This window comes from Pollachius pollachius (assembly GCF_949987615.1).
Source record: "Pollachius pollachius genome assembly, chromosome: 1".
Taxonomy (NCBI): domain Eukaryota; kingdom Metazoa; phylum Chordata; class Actinopteri; order Gadiformes; family Gadidae; genus Pollachius; species Pollachius pollachius.
Genome location: NC_136934.1, coordinates 34122192 through 34143396, shown reverse-complemented (window position 1 = coordinate 34143396; position 21205 = coordinate 34122192). Strand labels below are relative to the sequence as shown.

The following is a 21205-nucleotide window of genomic DNA, read 5'->3' as shown; positions in this document are numbered from 1 at the left end:
CGCTTAAAACCCCAGTGCCAGTATGTATAATGGCCGTTGGACTGTTGGACATGTCACGGGTAACATGAAGCATTAGACTTTATAAACACAGAAAATGTATCGCATCTGCTTTCTTTCAACATGTCTTATCTACATCTTTCTAAGGTGTCTTGCAGAATTATCACAAAGTGAGACAGTTCTGCTTTCTACATGACTCATCACTGTCTACTTTTAAGCGTCTAACTGCCCTTATTAACCACATTTCTTGTTTAAATAGGCCTGCGCCACATCTACAGTGGAATCCATTCCCAGCAACAGCAGAGTTCAACAGGACCTTGATGTCATTGTATTTATTTAGAAATACAATGCAACTGACCAATCATGAGCAAACCCCTCAAACCTAGAATAGAACGGAGATCCCCTGGGCCCTTTCCTTTAAGAAGTATTGTTCCTGGCTTCCTTCTTTTCTCAATGTTTACCATGAAAGGCACTGCCCATTCCTATGACTCACTGTAGAATCTTATATCAGCAAGTACTGTACGTGCATACACACTCCATGGGAGAGGCCAGTGTATGGACGTGTGTGTGATTGGCTAATGCCTTTTCAATGCCCAACCCTAGGGTTTGAACAGGAAATCAAGGCCTGCATTAATATGGTGAAATAAATGTGAAGACGACTTCAGCTTTACTGCTCTCTCTATCTCTCCCTGCTTTAAACTTCCCCTCCATCAGACAGCCTGTTACCCCTCCCACCTCTCGATCCTCCCTTTTTCAAGTATCAACAGGCAAGGGAGAAAAACTTTATACACCCGCACCCCTTTTTTGCGGTGCACTCCTCCCAGTACGGTGCATGCATGACTGGAGCAGCAGTAACCGTATCCACAGTCCAGGGAGAGGACTGACAGTCAACACCTTTTGGTGGGACATTTTAAAACTCTTTCCAAGGCTTGGTTGCTACTCAGAGCTGGAATATACACTGGAATCGTATCAGGCGGACAGAGATAGAGAGGGGATTGGTCCTCCGGAGACCCAGGCCAGGGTGTGCTGTTGATCTTTGAGGGGAACGGAGAGGGGAGAGGCTAATATGTCCCGCTGGAGATTTATGACCACCAGCCGCCAGCCCTGATCTCTGCCTCTTCCTCATCTGTGTGCGGATAGGGAAGCGGCCTGTGGGAACCTGTTCCTAGGCTCCTGCTCCTCCCACCCACCCACCGCCAGCAACTTCTTCACCCATTCCCTCCTCCCCCACAAGGGAAGAGAAACTGGGTCTGGATTTCCCAGTCCTGAAGGCAAGCATCGTTGTTGATGTGTATTTCCTCCACCGTTCCTGCCTGCCTGTTCTCCCTTGGTTCGCTCTCCACACATTGAAGAACATTCTTTAGGTTTTGTTGACCATTTAGTTTATTATTCGGTTGACGAGCCAGCCTCTCCATAGATACCCTTGATATTATCTTCCATGCGTTGAACCCTTCCTGCCGCCGCACAAGCCGTCAGACATGGACCTGTCCCTGTGGCAGTACCAGTTCAGGATCATCATGCTGGGGGACTCCACGGTGGGGAAGTCCTCGCTGCTCAAGCGCTACACGGAGGACGCCTTCCTCGAGAACATCAACCAGACGGTGGGGGTGGACTTCTACGTCCACTTCCTGGAAGTGGAGCCCGGCGTCCGCATCAAACTGCAGTTCTGGGACACGGCGGGCCAGGAGCGCTTCAGGCAAGACCCTAACTCTCTCATCATGGGAGAGCTGTGTTGTCAAGGGACAGCTGTGTTGTCATGAGAGACAGAAAGGGGGAGGGGGGGACGATTGATTATGTTTAAAATAACGTCAACATGGTTGAGTGATGATGTTGGAATGCCTGGGATATATGAAGTCAACCTAGAAGAGGCCTTCTTCCTCTGTTTGCATGACAGCATACAGGACAGTGTAGTGTGTTTATTGTTTGCTGCTGATTAATGCCATGTATCACAAAGAAATGTGCTGTCAGTCGCCTGAAAGCGTCCCTGTTGTGTTATATACTAGTTCACTACAGTAGTTCACTCCAGTACCATTGAAGTAGTTCACTACAATAGTTCACACTTAGATCTTGTCATCTTCTTTGCTTCAACGGCCCATCAAAGTTTGAACAATCAGGGTTGTGAGTAATTTGCATACAACCCCTGCTACGTATATTTCAACACATACCCACATGCTGGCAGCTTCACATGTGTTTAAACAAGTTTGCTATTATTCCTTAAGTCCAACAAGCATAATTAATTTTTTCAAACCTCCCTGCCAAGGCACCACTTGTTGATTCTGCAAACTTCTGTCGCTCAACGTTGAGGAAGTTTCTCTTCAAGAGCTCTCCGCAGAAGGAATTAATGATCAGAAACTCATTGTTTGACATCTGACCTCATTAAAGATCAAGTCAATTATAGGTGTTGTGGCGTGATTCTCACAGAACAGGTTCCCCCACCAGCCAAGCCTGCTGCCAGGGCAGTCTGAAAGAATGTGCTGCTGTTTGATGAATAGAAGCATTTTAATAGGTTTATGTTTGAAGTTCTCATATGGCTACGCTTGTCTGTCTCTTTGGCTATCCAGATCTGTCATCTTTATTGTCGCTGCCATACTTTAGAAACCCACCTAGTTAAGTACAATTCCTCAATTGCAATTACCTAGTGTAAAGATAGCCTACTTGGTTAATGCAATATAGTCTTGACTCTGAATTTCAGACTGGGTATGAAAGATGACGATGCAAGATTTCAATTTCATATTTCCTAAGAAACTGCAAACGTTGAACATTCATCTACTTCCCCCCTCCCCTAGGTCTGTGACGCGTTCCTACTACCGCAACTCTGTCGGCGGCCTGCTGGTGTTCGACGTGACCAACCGCGCTTCCTTCGACCACGTGAAGGACTGGCACGACGAGGTGTGCGAGCGAGTCGTGCCGCACCGGGTCATGTTCACCCTGCTGGGCCACAAGAGCGACTGCGGTGCGGACGACCCCAGCGAGAGGGTGATCAGCCGGGAGGAGGCGGAGCAGTTAGCGGGCCGCATGGGAATGCCCTATGTGGAGGCGTCAGCCAAGACGGGCAACAACGTCCAAGAGGCGTTCGATGTGCTAAGCCGGCGGATCTACGACGGCCTGCTCAGCGGGGAAGTGGAGCTCCGCGAGGGGTGGGACGGCGTGAAGTGCACGACGCCCCAGGGGTTGAACGTGCAGAGGGACGGAGCCGCCGGGCAGGCGCAGACCGCCGACGGAGCCAAGCGCAAGAAGAAGTGCTGCGGATGAAGCCGGATGGGGTCAAAGACTTGTGTAACTATCTTTCTTTGCTGATTGGTTAGCAACCTCATGAGTCAATCGCAGTGACTGCCGACAAGCCTGAGCTTGCCGCTAACTAGACTGTTTGAAGAATGACCGTCCTTTTCCTTAAAGCGTTATTGGTTGACAACATGACAGCATTGCAACACACTGATGTGTAGCCTACATCTTGTTTTTATTTATGAAATAAAAACGATTTAAGTAAAACTACTGTACAAAGAAAACCAACTTACTAATTTAATCGATCATGCCCCTATAGGAACTATGATAAATGCATTGTCACTATCAATCAGAATTCATATGGCCCAGACATAACTGGATAAATTATATCGATATATAAATGAATCACTGGCAAATAAGTATACTACTAGATTCAAAAACAGTGCCAAACACATACACAAAAAAAAACTATTTTTAATGACGCGTTATTTTGACAATTAAAAAGAAAACTAAAAAACATTATTTGGGTTGGGACAACAGCGGAGATTAGCCAAAACAACAATTAGGTAACGAATAATCCGGTACTTGTAAAATACTTTCAACAGCAAGATTTTTTTTTTCCACTCAAGGAAACCGAGCCTCCTTACACTTACTAACAATATCAAAACACATCATGAAAGCAAAAGTAGTCTTAGTACTAATAATAATAATAATAATAAAAAAACACACCATCCCATACATGTGTACTCAATGTAAAAAATAATTTGCCAAACTAAAGAAGAATGGGATTGTGAAGGTACTGGCAAAACAACTAAACATTAAGAGAAAAACCAATGGTTGAAGAAGAAACATATTTACCCCTTACCCTCCCATCGTAATACCCGTTACCCTAGCTATCCAATCATATTTTGTATGTAACCCTGTGTAACCACTGTGTCCAATCATCTCCTAGTATGTTACACTGGGTGTCCAATCATATTATAGTATGCAACACTGGCTGTTCAATCCTCGTCGTTCACAACCCATACCTTATTTTATTGTACCTCCCCCAATCATCGAATCATCCTTGGTGGACAAGCCATGTTGAAAACAAGGAAAACATTAGAAAGATCCCGGTGGATGGGTACGGAGTACAGTGGAGCCGTCGTTTTTACTTTTTGGTTGTCTTGCGGATCAGTGCCATCCTCTGAAATGAGAGCAAATCACAGTATAAATTGTTATTTGAACACAAGTCAGCCGTTTCTTTCCCCAACCACCTTTTTAGGTGCCGTTCCATTAAGCATGACATCTTTAAAAATACCAAAATTATTATTTTATTCATATAAAACAATATACAATTATATATTGTCATCAGTCAGTAACCTGTGACAGTCCCCCAGCCCCCAATTATGCATTAAATTAATATCATTACTATTAGATATGGTTCTATTGAAATTATTTGACACATCACTGCTGGTTCGGATTCACCATCTTGAGAACTTGGTGAAAAAGGAATAGAGCAAATCAAATCTGGTCACTGACTGAAACCCAAACCAGTATGGTGAAAAGAAATTGCACAATTTAACATCAAAACATATTTTGTACCACACTCTACCCTTAACGTGGCCGTCACACAGAGATACCCCTTCACATGCACTGACCTGTTTGTGTGCCTCTGTGGTGCAGGCCTTCTTGAAGGGCCGGATCTCCTCTGAACCGTAGCCAGGGATCCACATGTTCCACTGGCGCTCTGGCAGGGAAACAACGATCATTAGTCAACCAACAATCAACAACGCAGCTGCTCTCCCCAAAAGGACAAATAGGACGCTTGTAGCCAAAGCCTCCGCCAAATGTCCCATGTATCATGTGTCACGCGGATCATATTCAACGCTTGTATCCAGTGTCTTCAAATAAACGCTGTGCATTGCTAGCATTGGGTGGCTACAGTGGGAAACAAACCCGTAACCCTGGCAATGTGTATGCCATTCTCTACAAGTTGAGCTTGATTGAACCAACCAAAATGAATGTTCAATAAAAAATTAAGTCTTGAGGCTTGGTTGTACTTGATGAAACCATTTCATTATATTGCCGCAGAGAGAAGGATCTTTGTGCACGCAGTGCAATTCTCAGAACCTAACAGTTGCAAGACATTGCCAAACAGTTACCTGCACCTTAAATCGCATACATCTGATTTCACTACTCAAGGAAGTCACTTAATGGGTATATCCATCTGCTAAACGCCTAGCTTTGGCCTTATGTGAGCACACATCCTACGACCATATTTAAAGCTTTTCTCCTTACACGAAGAGGGAGTTAAGCGAGCCAGCAGGCACTCACCCAGGTGTAGCTGCACATCCTTCACCTCCAGGGTGTTGGACTTGCGGTGGCGGGCCAGCTGGCAGGCTGCCGTCACCACGCTCTCAATGAAGTCATCGGCAATCTGCAGCAGCATCTGAGAGGAGGGGGGCCGTACAGTGAGTGTGTGAGTGGCTGGCTGGTGGGACCTGGGTGATACATTTATCTAATATCAATATGGTGACGTGATAGATTGATGATGTTTCGGGGATTGGGTAATGATAATATTGCAATAATGCGCAAATGTTTGCCAACTTCTAGAAGGGGTATGACATCATAGTAAAGCAATATTCTTATTTTATTATTTGAGAAATCTGAATTGAATTACGAATGCTTCTATCCGATTTGCAGAGTAGCCAACTGAAAAAGGACACTTTCTCCAATACTATGTGAAGGGAATGCAAAATAAAGGGGGGTTAATCAATCAAAAATATTGGATTGAAATATGGTATTGAAAGATGTTCTGCCACCAGCACTCGATCAAATGCTATTGTGATGAACAGGCCAACAATATACAAAAAACATAAATACATATTGTGTATATTAATTTAAAATGATTATCTCTTGTTTTCTTTGCATTCTTCCTTCTGCTGCTTGTAACCCATGAGTTTAACTAACAGTGGACGCCCACCTCCTCCACGTCCTCGTCCAGCTGCTCGTTGGGGTCGATCTCCCTCACCAGGTCCTGCAGCTTCTTCTTAGTGAGGACCTAATGGGACCACAGGAGGCAGCATTCACAGGACCATTAGACTGTGTATTCACATTACTCTCATAGCTCTATCAGCAGCTCTCTCATCATGTTGTGATATGCTAAAAGCTAAGCTCGATTTTGAAAGTATCCAACCGAAAAGATCTATCACTCCCTTTAGGCCTTCCTCCAATGCCACTCTCCCAAAACAGCTAGCCTCGCTAGCTTAGGTCTGCCTTACTTGAAGTCTTCAGTCATGCGCAGAGTGCCTGGGCAGAGTGCACACAGGTATCCGGGTAGGTAGGTAGGTACTCGTAAACCATCCAATAATTTCAACCAGGGTAAATTAAATTATTGGAGGGGTTTATTATAGGCCTGCAACAGCCAAGGTACTGGATGAATAATAATAATAATGGATTGAATTTATATAGGGCTTTTCTAGACACTCAAAGATGCTTTAAAGTGAAGGGGGGACCTCACTAACCACCACAATCACCCTTTTCTTTTGCAGAGCATTTGATTTATTGATTGCTGTTGGGATGCAAAGAGAATTGCCTACCCTGGCTATAAAAGGTACCAGTCATTGAGTCTTCAATGAGTCCAAGGAATGACAAAAAATACATTAAAGAAGCCTAATGAATAGACTTGCTCCTAATTCAGTCATCTATAATTACATATTAAATAATTACATTCAAAAACCGTAATACGGAATTGTCAATATCTGCATTGAACCCATTACGAGCAAATGTGTTTTCTTAATATCAACGAAAATACTCATGAAGACAAACCTGCGATACCTCCGGGCTGGCGCGTCCCGCAGGACCAGGAATCATGAGGGGCTTCACCGGGGTGGCGGTGCTGTTAGCCATCTGGACGGCCACAATTAGACGTGTGTTATTACTTCACTGCACTGAACGAATGCCTGTTGTACGGTATGTGTCAACGCCTGGGCGTTAATCAGCCAAATTGACGAAATCCACGCTTCAAAGGCTGTATCTGGAATAAGAAAGAGACAAAAAGCTATTAGAAAACGGTAATCAGTTACACTTAAAATATAGCTGTTGATATATGTCTAACGATATGCATATATCGTCAGAAATCCTGAACACCACCGATATACACAATTCCACAGTAACCATTACAAGAGCAAAGGGAAACAATGTATAACACATTAACACACAACTGGTCACATGCAAAATGTAATGGATTAGTCGTGTAAATAGTTTCTGCAGCCTTAGTGTGGCGTTATAATGTGCTAAAAACAATAGCAGTTTTCTGAGCACCAGCTACCTGGGCTCAGCCACACCGGCTACAGCCCGCTCTCTGCTCGATCACATACCGCGTACTGTGCTACTCACCGGATGGACAACCTCTACCTATGCATGTTTTAAATGTCGTTGCAGTGACAACAATAATTCGATTAAAAGAACGTATCCTAACTGACTTCAGACATTAGCACGAAAGGATGGTGGTGGTGTTTTAGCACTTCCGGTTCCTGTTGTTGTGGGGGGGGGGGGAGCGCGCGGCTCTACGGGAGCCCCCTGGCGCCACGCCGGGTCTGTACCGTAGACCTGGCGTGGCGCTGTCGGGACACGCGTCCCCTAGCGACCATATAAGACTCAATCATTTCCATCCACCCAATAATTTCAATAAAGTTGTGTCCTCTGTTCCTGTTTTAATTGCATGTTCTCTTCTGACTTCAGGGACTAGTTCCCTTTTCAAAAATATTGACTTATCGTACTTTGTCAATATTATTAACTGATTTACAAAATCCAAGAAAATATTTATGAGGGGACGCTGCTCATGACAGGTGCACTCGCGCCTGAATTTTAAAGACAGGAAATGAAGTGCTGCATTTCAGTAGCCACTACTATTGTAATCGAATTCCACCTTTAACGGTGCGTGTTTTTATTGTACTTTTTTGGAATTATTTCTGAATTGCACAGCTATAGTGTTGTGAAATTGTAGTCGCGTCTTGTTAAGTGTTCAGTTAGGAAACCTTAAACAAAAGCATAAGACTGTATCGAAACCAAATGTTGGAAATGATAGTGAGATTCAACCAGCCCAGACAAAACATATTCAAAAATAGTGACGCACTTGGCCCATGCAGTGGGTATAGGCACATGTTGTGAAACAAGTGTTGTGTGCGCGGTCAAAACAATGTAAAACGGAAAGCGAAAGGCGCGACAGACACACCCCATGACCTGGGGAATAAAAACCAAGTGCCTGCTTCAGAAGACAGACTAAACGACGCACCACTTGCTGGGAAGTTACAGAAATGAAGGAAGTTCTGGTGATTTTTTTGGTCATTCTGATCCATGGCAATGACGGTAAATATGACTTTAGTCCTTAAACAATAACAATACACGCGTGTAACCTTTTCAGCGAACTTACATATAAGGATGTTTAATCGAACTGCTCTACTGACGGTTTGGACAGCCATAATCTTTTTTTCAGTGATACATTACAGCAAACCTAGATAGGCTTAAATAGATAAAAGGAATACTGTATTCAGCATGAGCAAATATTGTTGTTGAACTTCAACGTAAGGGTAGAATATATGCACAATAAGATGACAACGCTAAGGTTTCGAGATAAAATGTAATTAGTCTATACAATATAACTTCCTGGTGTCTGTTCTACATTTAACTATAAGGCTGATAAATTGCTATTGCTGTTTAGTCTCAATCTCAAGGACTATGAATGTGGAACACTGACTTCAGTGTAGCCAGTGTGACGCAGTGTTGTTTTCGGTTTTTTTGTTTAGGCTCCACTGAACAATAAAGCCTTTTGTTGTATAGTGTAACCTTCTGCTGCTATGTTTTTTTGCTCTTAAGTTCTGGCACCTGTTTGCATTAACAGGACATAGTTGTCTCTGGAAATATGTTTCAGTAGTCTCCGCCGACATTACCAGTATAGGTTAACACACACATGCTTTTGCTGGCTTTTTTATATGTCTAAGAGTACACGCCAATAGGCTACTCCAATGTGACACGTTCTTCTGTAATTAGTAAGTTAATATATGTGCTTCTTCCTTGTTCCATTAGGAGGCCTTTTTGTTCGGGGACCGAGCAAGCCGGTTCTGGAGAATGCTGAGGTCATCCTGGAGTGCATGAGCACAGATCCTGGGTTTGATCTGAGCCAGGTTCACCTGAGGAAGCTCACGGTATGACGACAGCTCGCTCACAGCTCTCCACTGAGTGACTTGGGTTCACTTTCGGCTGTTAAAGCGTTTGCATGAGAAATTAAATTGCTTATACAGTATCCAGTACCGTCCATCCAATAACATCCAGAAAATATACTATCATATTTAATATTGCAGGTGGCAATTCAGATGGACTAATCTTTGATAGTTGTTTTATAACCTAGCAATACCAAGGGGTTATTCAAATGAAGCCAATGGTGAAATGCATTGTTCCTCAGGTGGCCCTTGATATGTGTACTGATAACTAGTTGAAAACACATGACTCTTATCTGCATATTAATTTTTTCTTTCCACCCCCGCCACTAGAGTCAAGGTCACTGGCGTTTCTTATTACCGGACAGGTCTGACACAAACTACCAGCCACTCCACAGGACCACTATACCTAGCATGATGCCCTTCTGGAGTGGTGTCTATGCCTGCGTCTCCAACAACGCCTCCACGCCAGACAACTCTTCCCAGGCCCTTACCCTGAATATGCATCGTAAGTCAAACCAGGAAGGGTTCATCATTAACTAGAGGCCTGCATTTCTCTATTTGAAGTTGCACTTTATGGAAAACACAGCAAACAATGCAAAACATATGCAAAAAACCCCACATATTTTACATCTCGGATGAGAGTAGGACTCTGAGAGATCACCAGGGGAATGTGAGGCAACCAGGACGTGGTTATGTAATTCAATTTCCTCATTCTTTGTTATTTTTGGATTCGTTTGTGGATTGTTTTGGTTTGTGGAGAGCAAAACTAAATAAAAGTATACCCTGTCCTTACAAACCCTGCTAAATCTTACAGTGCCAGGTGGGGATAGAGAATCTCTCGATGTGGACACAACTTCCCTCCCAGCAGAGAACCGGACCAACACGTTTTCAGGTAATCACCAGCGAATTATAAATGACAAAAGCTGGCCTGTAAGGTTTGTTTGAGGATATACGGAGAGCACATCCTGTAAACAATGTTACTGCTCCACTTATACAACCAACCCACCCCCCATGTCCTCTCAGTGGCTGTTCAATCGAACCACAGAGCTATTTGATAGACTGGGGGATGGGGGATCAATGACCGCCAATGATTGGATGGGACTATGGCTATTAGGAGAGCACGAGATAGAGGGAGACACTGCAGGAGCAGTCCGAACATAGCATCTCTCTCTCGATACAGGTCAAAAAGCCCCCTTTTATTCACACACAACCCCCCAAACGCACACCCCTTCAAGAAAGGGGTTATTAATTTATTCTAGACTGAAATACACTCAAGTAATAACTTTAGTTGTTAATTGTTTTTGGTATTCAGACATGAGATGTTGGTGAAGGTGCCTATCTCAAGAAATGATGCAGAAAAATAGATGCATACAAACTACAAATATCTCTATGCGTGTTTATAATATGTATAAAACCCTATCCCTATGTAAAAATCGAATGAAATCCACTCTCTACTTCCTTTTCCCTCAAGTGTCAACCTAGACCACGCACGCACACACACACACACACACACACACACACACACACACACACACACACACACACACACACACACACACACACACAGTTCAGAGCTTAACTAAGAAAGACATTTTTAGAAATAATACTAATGCCTCCCGACTCTTGGCCCACCAGTCATGAAGACCCCGACCATCCATCCCCAGGGGAGGGGCAGCCAGCTCCTGGGCTCCCTGAGGAGGCTAAGCAGCCTGGAGGTGCTGCTGGGGGAGGATGTGGTGATGGACTGCTCCGTGAGGGGTCATCACGGGAGGAGACCGCACTTCTACTGGAGCAAAGAGGTAAGATGAAATACTTCACCACAGACGGGAACCCCAGGGACCTCACGATACGACATAACAACGGTTTTTGAGTGCCAACGCGATGTGTACAGCGATTCTGGGAATATTGTGATACGATAGAAAGACCGTCGGTGTCCGCCATCCTTTTTTTCAGGGAATGCAATTAAGTGGTGTCTCATTGCATTGGCAATTCTTTGTTGACAAACACACTGACTTCCTCTCTCGCCCACTCACTCACACAGAGACTTGTTTTGGTTTCTATTTTCGCGGTTGTTATTTTTTCATTTTTCTTTGAGAGAAGAAAAACCTTTGCATTTCCCTGTCCTGTGTGCTGTCTTCAATCTCACACCAAACTTTCTTGTCCAACCTGTCTGTTTTGTTGTGTCATCTGTATTCAAGCAGATGGTTGGCTTGAGCTCGGTAGTTAGCTGAAGGAGTCCACTTACACAGTATTAATAGTTTAATGAGGTTTTGACGAGAGCCAGTCAACCTGAAAACAATTGTGTGGATATGTTCCCAATGATTTATCTGACGTTTTGGTTAATCGTCATTGAATTATTCAACTGCGGCTGTTCCCTAAAACGTAAGAAAAAACTCGCTCTGGGGAAATTAAGACTGCGGTGTGAAAAGTCACAACGATCATTTGGAATAATAATTTGATGTGTGATTAGTTATACCGCCACCCTGTGGTAAAAAGAGAGCATTACATTGTATCCATGGCCTCAGCAACGCTATCAATTGTAACGGCCACTAGTGTAAATTATTTGGCACCAAACCATAGCCTATAGCCATAGCATGTGGAAAGAATAAAGACAAAATTGACAGCGTGCCATGCACCTTTTGTTATTCACCCTGATGACTCAAGTTAACTACCAATACCTCAGTTCATTGAAGAAATGTATCAAAAGTTATGACTGCCCAACTGTCCATTGCCCTCTTAGGCAATGTCTTTGTGATGTAGTGCCTTCATAAGGGGCAAAGTAATGGTCTTTCTTGAACATGAAGTTTCTTCACTTGCTAGCCACTCAATACATCTGCCAGTCCAACACACACACTCACACAATCTGTGTGTGTGTGTGTGTGTGTGTGTGTGTGTGTGTGCAAGTGTGTGATAGCCTGCATCTGCCTGTGTGTGCCCTCCTTCTATTTTACAGTCTATAATAGATTTCCGAATCTCCGTTATTTCCCCCTTGCACTTTAAAGATGGACAGTACTTCCTATCAGGACCCACACTACAGACACACACCGGTCCCCCCCCCCCCCCAGTCCCTCCCGATAATGACAACACCCTGCAGCCAGAGAGGCACTTTGCATCGGGAGCCAGTGGATTTGCATACAAAATGCCGCTCTGGCCAGACCTGGCCTTTATGGGAAATCCTCTTAATTCTGAACCATTCAAATTGAAATGGACTTTCTTGGCAGGAGCTGCAGCTCCTGGGCGCCAAATCATTTTCACGGTGTATTGTCTTTTTTTCACTCTCTCCTCCAAAACACAGAAAACAAAAACAAAAACAAATGAACAAGTAGGTCCTCCTCCTTGCTCATCTTTTTTTGTAGTTCAACTTTTTTTCCCCCTCTCCCCCGATCCTTGTGTCCGCCCTATTATTTGTTGTCTCCCATGTCGAGCTCCATCCCATAATTGTGCTGCTATTTCTGAGTCAACAATACCTCGCGCTCCCCAGCCGTCTCATTACGTGTTGTGTTAACAGTGCGCCACTGCCGTACGGCTCCCTGCTAATGACGGTGTTATCTGGGTTATTGACTCATGCTGATGTAACGTTCAGTCTATGGGATTATGCCCAGGTAAATACATTTCCGCTCAGACTCCAGGGTTCTTCCCCCATACAAGCACTTGTGTGTGTGTGTGTGTGTGTGTGTATGTGTGTGTACCTGTGCGCTTTCACGTGTGACACACTTTTCCCTATTTCTCTGCCGCTCATTCTGTTATTCTCATCCTCTCCTTTGTGCCGTGCTTTTATGATGCTTCCTTAGCTGCTGCTCCCCCCAGGTGAGTACAATAGGCTTAATTTGGCACAAATTATAACACTTCCAGGCCGTCCGCAGATTAACGGAAAAATCTCCAGAGCTTCTCCTGCTCTTTTTTGTGGCAGTCTCTAACTGTGGCGTCCGTCTCGGTGTGTGTGTCTCTGTGTGGCTGCCCAGGGTGAGGACTGGATGCTGGATTCCCCTCAGCTGACCTTGAGGAGCGTGCAGGCGGGCGATGGAGGGCTGTACCGGTGCACAGCCTCGGACCCCGTCGAGAGGAGGAGCAGCAGCCAGATCATCAGCATCAACGTCCTGCCCGGTACGTACCACTGCATGGGAACTTGCCATAGGCGGCAGGGAAAGTGGTACAAGTAGTACAAGTGTCCGCTGCACTGCAAGGGACGCGCACACATTTCAAAAGGGAGTGTGTTTTTTTTGCAAACGCTTTCATTGCGAGCGACTTGCAGTCAAGCCGTTAAGGGACAGGGGTTGGTCCACTTTCTCATGGATTCCCACGTGTAGGGTGCAGGCATGTGGTTTCAAATCCTCAGTAGCAGCAGATTACATGAAAGACATTTGTCTGTTTTCTAATGAACATAACCCTTCACCATGCCAGATGAGAGCTATCGGATACATATATATCTATATATATAGATATATATATATATCTGCATATATATAGCTCTCAAACGGAAAACCTTTACATAACGACGACAAATAAACATACAAAAGAAAAAGTGGTTCAATATCTATATCGAAAATGTGTATGTTTCAGTTCAAAAGATGACATGGACAGGACATTATAAAGCTTTTATTCACAGTCTAAATAGACAAAATGCCCACATCTTACTGCACTTTACACGTAATCCCAGATGAGCAAAGAATCCCTTTCAAAATACCAAGTAGGCACTAAGAGCAGCTAAAGAAACTCCGTTTGACAGCTTGACCAAGGCCATGTTCACACTACAGCGACTAAATATCACAAAACTCTGTTCTCAGCCGAGGAATCGGCGTCTTACTGCAGACACAAGGCCTCAACGGACAAAGAATTGTTTGTTTTTATATTTCTCTGGCATAGCCATAACCGTAGAAAGCGATAGGAAGCTGTTGATTTACTTACTCATTCAGCCAATTACTTTTAACAGCAGAAGATATCTATTATCCTACAGGATGAATTACATTTTTTATGTTGAATCAGAATCGTTGAAAAGAATCAATCACTCTGGAGGCAAGTGGAAAATGCAGAGCAGCCAAACACATTCCAGAACATTAGCAATACACTCGGTGTGTACCTCGAGTGGTTGGTCTCCACGCACGATACAAAACAAGTGCAATTAATGTTCTTAATGACCTGTCTTGCATTGGATAAAAGACTGGTGAAAGGCTAAATAGTAAATGGTAACCAAACTCTATAGAAATTCTATACAGTTTTCCATTTGGGCAGCTTGCCAGATGTCAAGCTTGTACTCGAGTGGGGAATGAATTCCATTACAACATAACTGCTAATCCGCTCCTTGTCACTCCATCCATCCTCATCAGCCTTCGGTGACCTGCAGATTTACAAAGACGCCGCGCTGTCACCTAGCGTGATTCACCCGCCTGGCGATGGCGCTGCCTCTAATTACACAGCCTCTAAAAACGCTATTGAGACAACCGGATGTGTTTGATGTGCGTTATTTATTATGGTGAACATTTCTTCGTCTGGTACGTGCGGTGATTAAGTCATCGGCGCGCTCCACTGGACCACTAGGATGCACGCCTGGGGGGCACACGCACCAATTAGGAAATCAGGAACATCGAGGGTCTTGAATGAACAGCCACTTACTTGCTTGGGAGTTATCGCATGAGCAAAGGTTGAACTGTGCTCCGTGCTCCTTCTGTGCGGTAGCCCCCCTGATAAGTAGTCAGGCGAGCTCTACCGGGCAATTGAAGCAGGACTGGGGCCTGGTTGTTTGTGGACCAAAACAGACTCTCATTCCTGCTGGTTTGGTGTACGACAGCATAACCTGTATTTGATGTGGATCTTGTTGCTTTATATGCGTAGGCAAGTTTTGTGATTCATGAATGATTTATTAAAACCTTTTTGAAATGTTTTTGCAATACAGAAAGTAGCAGGAAGCAGCATAACAGAATTTGTTTTATGTTTATTCTGTGCTCGGGGTAAAAGTTCTTTACTCCGGAGTCTCAGCTCATAACCATATTTTCCTTTTGTGTTGTTTTTCAGTTTTTTATCGTTTTGTTGTCCTGTTGTGTTGCCGATTGTGTGTTTGTGATTCCCTCTCCCTCGGAGAGCCGTTCCCGCCTCTGAACTATGCCTTTTAACAGCCGGATCCAAATCCCTTACGCAGGCTTCGTACTGAATTTTACTGTTGTTTGGTCAGCAGAAACAAGAGCCAAGGGCAACCTTCACAACATATCCGGTCGGATCAGACGCACAGCCAGATCATTTCTTCATGGAACCTCAACAATACCACCTTTCTCCTGATAAATACGTGCTTTTCACAGTAGGAACCTGGTCCTTTGTGTCCACAGAGGGCTCCTCCTGGTACAGGACCACCAACGGGTGCGTCATGCTGATGATGGCGGCGGTGGCCTCTCTCCTGGTGCTGATGCTGACCGTGGGCGTGTTCCTGTTCCGCACGGCCCAGCGCGCCAAGCAGGCCAAGGGACCCATGTGAGAACACCCTGCAACCGCATCTTCATAATGTTGTGTTCATGACCATTCACGTCTACTAGCTTGAAGTGATACGTCACGATTGCGTCACCATCAACAGTAACACTGGCCATGTGTTACGGGATATGACAGATGATGTACGATTTATGATGATGTGAATGATAATTTATAACTTTACTTATATCTTGAATTCTACAATGAATCTTTGAATAATTTAGTGCTTTTTACATACAATTCAAGTTTTTTTGTGCATCCAGATGCTCGGCGAGCGTGTGTGTTACGTGCCTGTGTGACTGGGTGTGTTGTGCGTGTGTGTTATGCATGTGGGTGTTGTGCGTGCGTGTTATGCATCTGTGATTGTTTATTTTTTATTTGTGCTTTATCTGCAATTACGTTCTTGTTTTGCCCTCCTTTAGTCAAGCTCTCATTCTGTAGTTTGGTCTATATGCGCATATTATATGGCCATTGCTTTAATATTTCTCTTTGACTGCAGTCATGGAACCACGGCCCTTTCTTTAAAGTGTGGGAATGTGTGTGTGTGTGTATGTTCATATGCCTCTTCTATATATATTTCTGTGTATGTGTGTGTTCCGCTTTTGTGCCTGTATATTCTTATGCTTTGAAAAATAATCCTTAATGTTTGTATACATAGCATTAGGCATTGTGTTTATGTATGCGCATACGTGCTTTGCTGTGTGCGTGTGTGAATCTGGCTTTATTTGCAATGGCCTATTGTGCACATCAGTGGACCCATGCTCTTTTGAAGTTTTAAAGCATAATAGGGCAGATTAATCCCAGCCAAACAGTGCCGTCTCTCTTCGTGGTGCTCGCCCCCTCCACCATGTTGTTTACCCCCCGACCCCGCCCCCGCCCCCCTACCTCTTTATAATCCACTCTGGTTTTGTACAGTTTCCACACTTAGACCGCTGCCTTGACTAATGGCACCGGGGTCATTTCTGTGCGGATCGGAATATTATGCACATGTCAGCCAAAGACCAATGCCAGCGAATGTTAATGAGCAGTGTGACCCCTTGCTCATTAACCTCGTCAGTGCATGGGGAAAAGGCGTGCCGTCAACTCTCAAAAAATGATAACTAACACAGGGCCCTTTGGCCATGAGAGTTTGCCCAGTTCACCTTTTTGTATGCTTTTTACACACAACAGGTTCGTGTTTTGGTTCTCCTGATGTTTTTGTCTACGCATGGATGTTTCTGTTTTGTATAAATGTGTGCCAGAGAAGAGCGAGGTCTGTTAAATCAAGCAGCATGTTTTGAAAACACACAGAGAAGTCTCAGACTTCACACACTGCTTAAGAAATTCCTGCACGCCAGCAACAAAAAACGTTTACGAGACGCCGACTTTCATATCACGGACAGAAGATGACTAGTTTGCAGTCTATCATTTCTCCGCAGTCCACGTATACTTTTCCCAGCGCCCGCTGTGGACTGCTGGGAGGTTAATTGTGCAAAAATACTCATCTTCTGATTTAATCTCTTTCTCTCTCTCTCGCTCCCTCTCTTCAGCGATGACCATTCCCAGAAGAAACCCATCTACAAGGGAAGCGCAGAGTCCCTACCCGCCTCCCTCAGCGGTGACACTCAACCACTGGTTTGAGCACCAACAGGCAGGAGGAGAAGGTGAAGGAGGTGGAGGGGGAGGAGGAGGAGGAGGAGAAGGGGGTAGAGGCCAGGGAGGAGGAGGAGGGGGAGGCGGAGGAGGAGGAGCTGGAGGAGGGGGGAAGATGGAAGACAGCACAGTATACGGTTTTGGGCTCTCTAGATGGGGGTAGTAGGGATGAAGAAGAAGGTTTATATGGTTATGGATGGTTATGGATGGTTGGGCTGGGAGCGCGGTGGGGGAGAATGTAGACCAGAGACACCGTGGAGGGAGCCAAAAATCGAACCCCAGTAACGAGATGGGTGTTGAAGACAGGAGAATAGGAGGAATGCCTTCCCTCACTTCCTCTCCCTGGCCAAGCCTTAGGGGGAGGCTGCGAAATGTGTTTGGAGCAAAAAAGTGGGCAATTTTCTCTTCATTGATTCTGCAACCCACTAAATGGAGAGCCGAGCGTTTGGGTAAAAGGGGATGGAGCTTGGGCACTGAATGGGCTGAGAGAAGTCCATAAGCTATTTTCCTGTAACCTTGAAAGGGGAAAACACTCTATAGCACTTTTTTTACAGCATTGAGCTTTTTTAATGATGATACACTCTTCAACGGAAATTAAAGCTTGTGTTGTGTATGTTGTAAGCAATGCTGTTTTTTTCTGATTTCTTGTAGCTAATGCCGATAATAACGACTTACAGTGATATTTCTATCCAGCTTTGGGTCACTTCACACTATATATATATATTTTTCTATCTGGACTTGTGTGAAATTACATAGAACAAAATCAACCTTTCATTTACGGATGGATGTGAATATTAAAGAGTTTGAGAAGATACTGGTCTCTGTACTCATCTCTATGCCACTCATTAAGCTAGCTAATAAATGGTGAAGAGGCTGCGGCTGTGAAAAATGTAAATGCCCATGCACACTTGGGTGCACTTATGTTCATTCCACATTCTCTATTTTGTTTACCACTCTCCTCTCCTAATAAACCTACTCTCCCTCCAGCCTAGAGAGATATTTGCTATCAGCCGTACCGGAACCCTTGTTCAGACTACCCAACAGAAAGTCGCAGTATATACGAAATACAAAACACAGACACGAGGAGGAGGAATGGAAAAAGTCAGTTAACCTTGACCATCAATTCCTTTTAAGTGCAGTCAAGGTTGAACAAGGCGGCTCTGCTTGGAACTGCACTCTCCACTGCGCCCTGCTTCCTCGACTCCAAATTCTCACCTAGAATTACAACTTCATTTTTTTTTAATTTTCCCCTCTGTTGCCTTATAACCCTCCACTCCGTGCCAGAGCGCCATCACTTATTACCATAAACGTGCCCGTAACGGTGTGAATTTCATTAGGCTCTTGTGTTGAAGTTATGTCGGGTTTTATACGCCGTTATTATAAGTGTGTGGTTGACCATGGGCCGCCGTTAATAACGAGCGAAGCGGCGGTTTACGATGACATCCTCCATTAACGTGTGCATGGGCCGCGGAGCACAGCCAGGATAATGTTATTAAACTGATTATTCAAGTCCTCTCCCCAGCTCCCTGCGTCGCCCGCTGTCCTTTGTCAAGGCTTCTTTTTTACTTTTTTTAACAGACTGCTTGTGTCTTGCCGGCTACTCCACAAACTTTTTTTGGGGATTATTTAACGGCCCCCATCAACACCAAAGGAAATACACAACAGCGCGCAACGGGAGCCTAAAAAGAGTTTTTAAATAAAGGTCACGCATCGACGAAAGGAATGCAATTTGGTGAATTTTAAAATGGCCTCCGCATGGGAAATGCCACTGAGCACCATTTGACTGTGGCCTTTGAGTCAGTCATGGGTGAAAGGCTGTGCGTTCCTCCATGGACATGGAGCAAAAAAGAAAGGGGGTTCAGCATGTTGTAGGCCATGACAAGGAGCTAAAAGAAGATATGCCACCAGTGTTATTCACCCACAGTGGAATGAAGGACGGAGGATGTGTATGTTTTCGAAAGTGACCCTTTGACCTGAAGAGCTCATGCATGCTGTACTGAATAAACAGCTCCAGCATAGTGTAGCATCATCGCCAAGAATCGACTTACACTGGAGAAAAAGGGAAAGGGAAAATGATTAACATTTGACCTTTGTTAACGTTGGTAAAATGTTAACATTTCATGACATTGGTATCCACTTACCTACCATTGAAAACATACAAAAAGTACCTTATATTCAGTGACCCTCGTTTTAAGTATGAAACTATGCATTTTTTACCTCCTGCTCAATTGCATTATATGCAATTGGCCCCAATACGTACTTTAAACACGTCGTTGACCATATAATCAAAGGTGTTGAAATTCGGATAACATGAAAATGGGTCTGCTTTGCTTTTTGGATACCATAGCCTCCTGTCAGCAAGCTGGTGGGTCTGAAGATTACAGGGAAATAAGCATCTAGCTAATCGTTACGTTTTTGCTTTCAAGGATTGTCCGGTATTACGTGGGGATTGGTGCCATCAGCAGGGGACCTGCCCATGTTTCCACCATAGCATCACTCATCCTACTTGCTTTCAATAGACAGTGTTCTCATATCAAGACTTCTATTTTCCCAAATGAGAATTTGGGGAAAACTTTACTTTTGTATTAATATACAAAGGTTAACAGACCAATTCATTAGCAGTTTGATTAGTGTCATAAAGTATTTAGAAATTCGGTCCTGAAACGCGATTTATATTTTTGTCGTAGGCTTAAATTGTAATGGATCGAACTCAAAATTCATCCTCAAAACTTGGTCATTAAATATTGATGAGCATTCAGTTTGCATGGATCCAATGGCGGGTAAGGGGATATTAAGCCAACCATGCCAAATGGGTGAAATAACCGTCCAATCATTTCTTTCCGCCCTAATTAAATTAAGAATTGCCTAACTGTTTGTCTACCTTCCTACCTGTCTGTCTGCCTACCTGCCTATCTGTCTTCCTACCTGTCTACCTGCGCGCAATCGGCCCGGGCACTAATAACGCGTGACCGGAGTCTGCGTAATCTTCTGTCCTTTTCTATTTGCGCGCAGAGTGAGCTCATGCCGCGCTCATTTGCATTCTCATTACCAGTTTAACCGCGCCAAGCTGCGCTGGGTCGAGTCCCCGATGGCCCATCTCCGGAGTCGGGCCAGGGCGGAGCAGCCCCGCCTCCCAGCGGGCTGAGGTGACGTCAGCCCCTGCTTGCTGCTGGGGCAATACGTTGTCACTCAGATTGTATTATAATGTAATATAAAACAATAATATAGACTTATAAAAATCCAAGAACTGTGCACGCATCTCGACCCAGGGGGCTAGGACTTTTTTCATTTAGATAGGCCCACTTTCCAAATCTAGTCCACGATGGCGGGTTTCTCCAATGGCCTAGGCTTCCCCATCCTTAAGAAGTAGCCTAGGCCTACATTTCTTCAATGGCCAGTGTACAAGAAGGATTTGAGCTACTGTTCTGCGATCTGATTCAGATTGCTAATATAAAGTATATAAAGCTAACAAAGCTGGAGTGGTTTCCCCAAAACGCTGAGGTGCCAGGGACTGGGAGAGACCAGGGGGGGATTAAGAATTCTCTCCACGTTGTTCTCGTCACGGTCACTTGGGTGTGTGTATACTCATATCGCATATGTTGTGTCAAAGGGCTAAACATGAGCGAGTGAGAAACCGCGGAAAAAGCAGGTGTTGGTCCCCTCATTACGCTCTGACGACATCCCATCTGGTCGCGAGA

The 21205-nt window shown here is 44.4% G+C and overlaps 3 protein-coding genes across 4 annotated transcripts; 2 read left to right on the top strand and 1 right to left on the bottom strand.

Annotated features, from left to right (window-relative positions):
* Nucleotides 1-829: 829 nt before the first annotated feature.
* rab42b (RAB42, member RAS oncogene family) lies at nucleotides 830-3544 on the top strand. The gene is made up of 2 exons (XM_079734616.1): nucleotides 830-1693; nucleotides 2784-3544. Exons 1-2 carry the CDS (start codon nucleotides 1476-1478, stop codon nucleotides 3247-3249), a joined length of 684 nt encoding a protein of 227 aa, XP_079590742.1. The 5' UTR covers nucleotides 830-1475; the 3' UTR covers nucleotides 3250-3544.
* A 131-nt stretch (nucleotides 3545-3675) lies between these two features.
* On the bottom strand, nucleotides 3676-7736 carry taf12 (TAF12 RNA polymerase II, TATA box binding protein (TBP)-associated factor). Of its 2 annotated transcripts, XM_079734629.1 has the most exons (6): nucleotides 7600-7736; nucleotides 7030-7237; nucleotides 6185-6262; nucleotides 5536-5650; nucleotides 4860-4948; nucleotides 3676-4405 (listed from the first exon to the last, which is right to left on the bottom strand). In XM_079734629.1, exons 2-6 carry the CDS (start codon nucleotides 7108-7110, stop codon nucleotides 4370-4372), a joined length of 399 nt encoding a protein of 132 aa, XP_079590755.1. In that variant the 5' UTR covers nucleotides 7111-7237; nucleotides 7600-7736; the 3' UTR covers nucleotides 3676-4369. The 2 variants fall into 2 exon arrangements, with proteins under 2 accessions (XP_079590755.1, XP_079590754.1); XM_079734628.1 differs by lacking the exon at nucleotides 3676-4405 and having other exon boundaries at nucleotides 4412-4948.
* Nucleotides 7737-8419: 683 nt separating this feature from the next.
* Nucleotides 8420-18319, top strand: LOC307076097 (uncharacterized protein). Its single transcript, XM_079736970.1, has 8 exons — nucleotides 8420-8571; nucleotides 9289-9407; nucleotides 9753-9927; nucleotides 10237-10314; nucleotides 11058-11221; nucleotides 13385-13526; nucleotides 15740-15881; nucleotides 17405-18319. The coding sequence occupies exons 1-8, from the start codon at nucleotides 8520-8522 to the stop codon at nucleotides 17493-17495; spliced, it is 963 nt and encodes a 320-aa protein (XP_079593096.1). The 5' UTR covers nucleotides 8420-8519; the 3' UTR covers nucleotides 17496-18319.
* Nucleotides 18320-21205: the final 2886 nt, after the last annotated feature.

Excerpts from the sequence above, each read along its gene's own strand:
- rab42b (XM_079734616.1), top strand. The coding sequence starts at position 1,476 with ATGGACCTGTCCCTGTGGCAGTACCAGTTCAGGATCATCATGCTGGGG. Across the intron at positions 1,694-2,783 it reads GCGGGCCAGGAGCGCTTCAG|GTCTGTGACGCGTTCCTACT; the intron begins GCAAGACCCTAA and ends CCCCTCCCCTAG.
- taf12 (XM_079734628.1), bottom strand. The coding sequence starts at position 7,110 with ATGGCTAACAGCACCGCCACCCCGGTGAAGCCCCTCATGATTCCTGGT. Across the intron at positions 6,263-7,029 it reads CCAGCCCGGAGGTATCGCAG|GTCCTCACTAAGAAGAAGCT; the intron begins GTTTGTCTTCAT and ends TGGTCCCATTAG. Across the intron at positions 4,949-5,535 it reads GGATGTGCAGCTACACCTGG|AGCGCCAGTGGAACATGTGG; the intron begins GTGAGTGCCTGC and ends TTTCCCTGCCAG.
- LOC307076097 (XM_079736970.1), top strand. The coding sequence starts at position 8,520 with ATGAAGGAAGTTCTGGTGATTTTTTTGGTCATTCTGATCCATGGCAAT. Across the intron at positions 9,928-10,236 it reads CCTTACCCTGAATATGCATC|TGCCAGGTGGGGATAGAGAA; the intron begins GTAAGTCAAACC and ends TAAATCTTACAG. Across the intron at positions 10,315-11,057 it reads CCGGACCAACACGTTTTCAG|TCATGAAGACCCCGACCATC; the intron begins GTAATCACCAGC and ends TTGGCCCACCAG.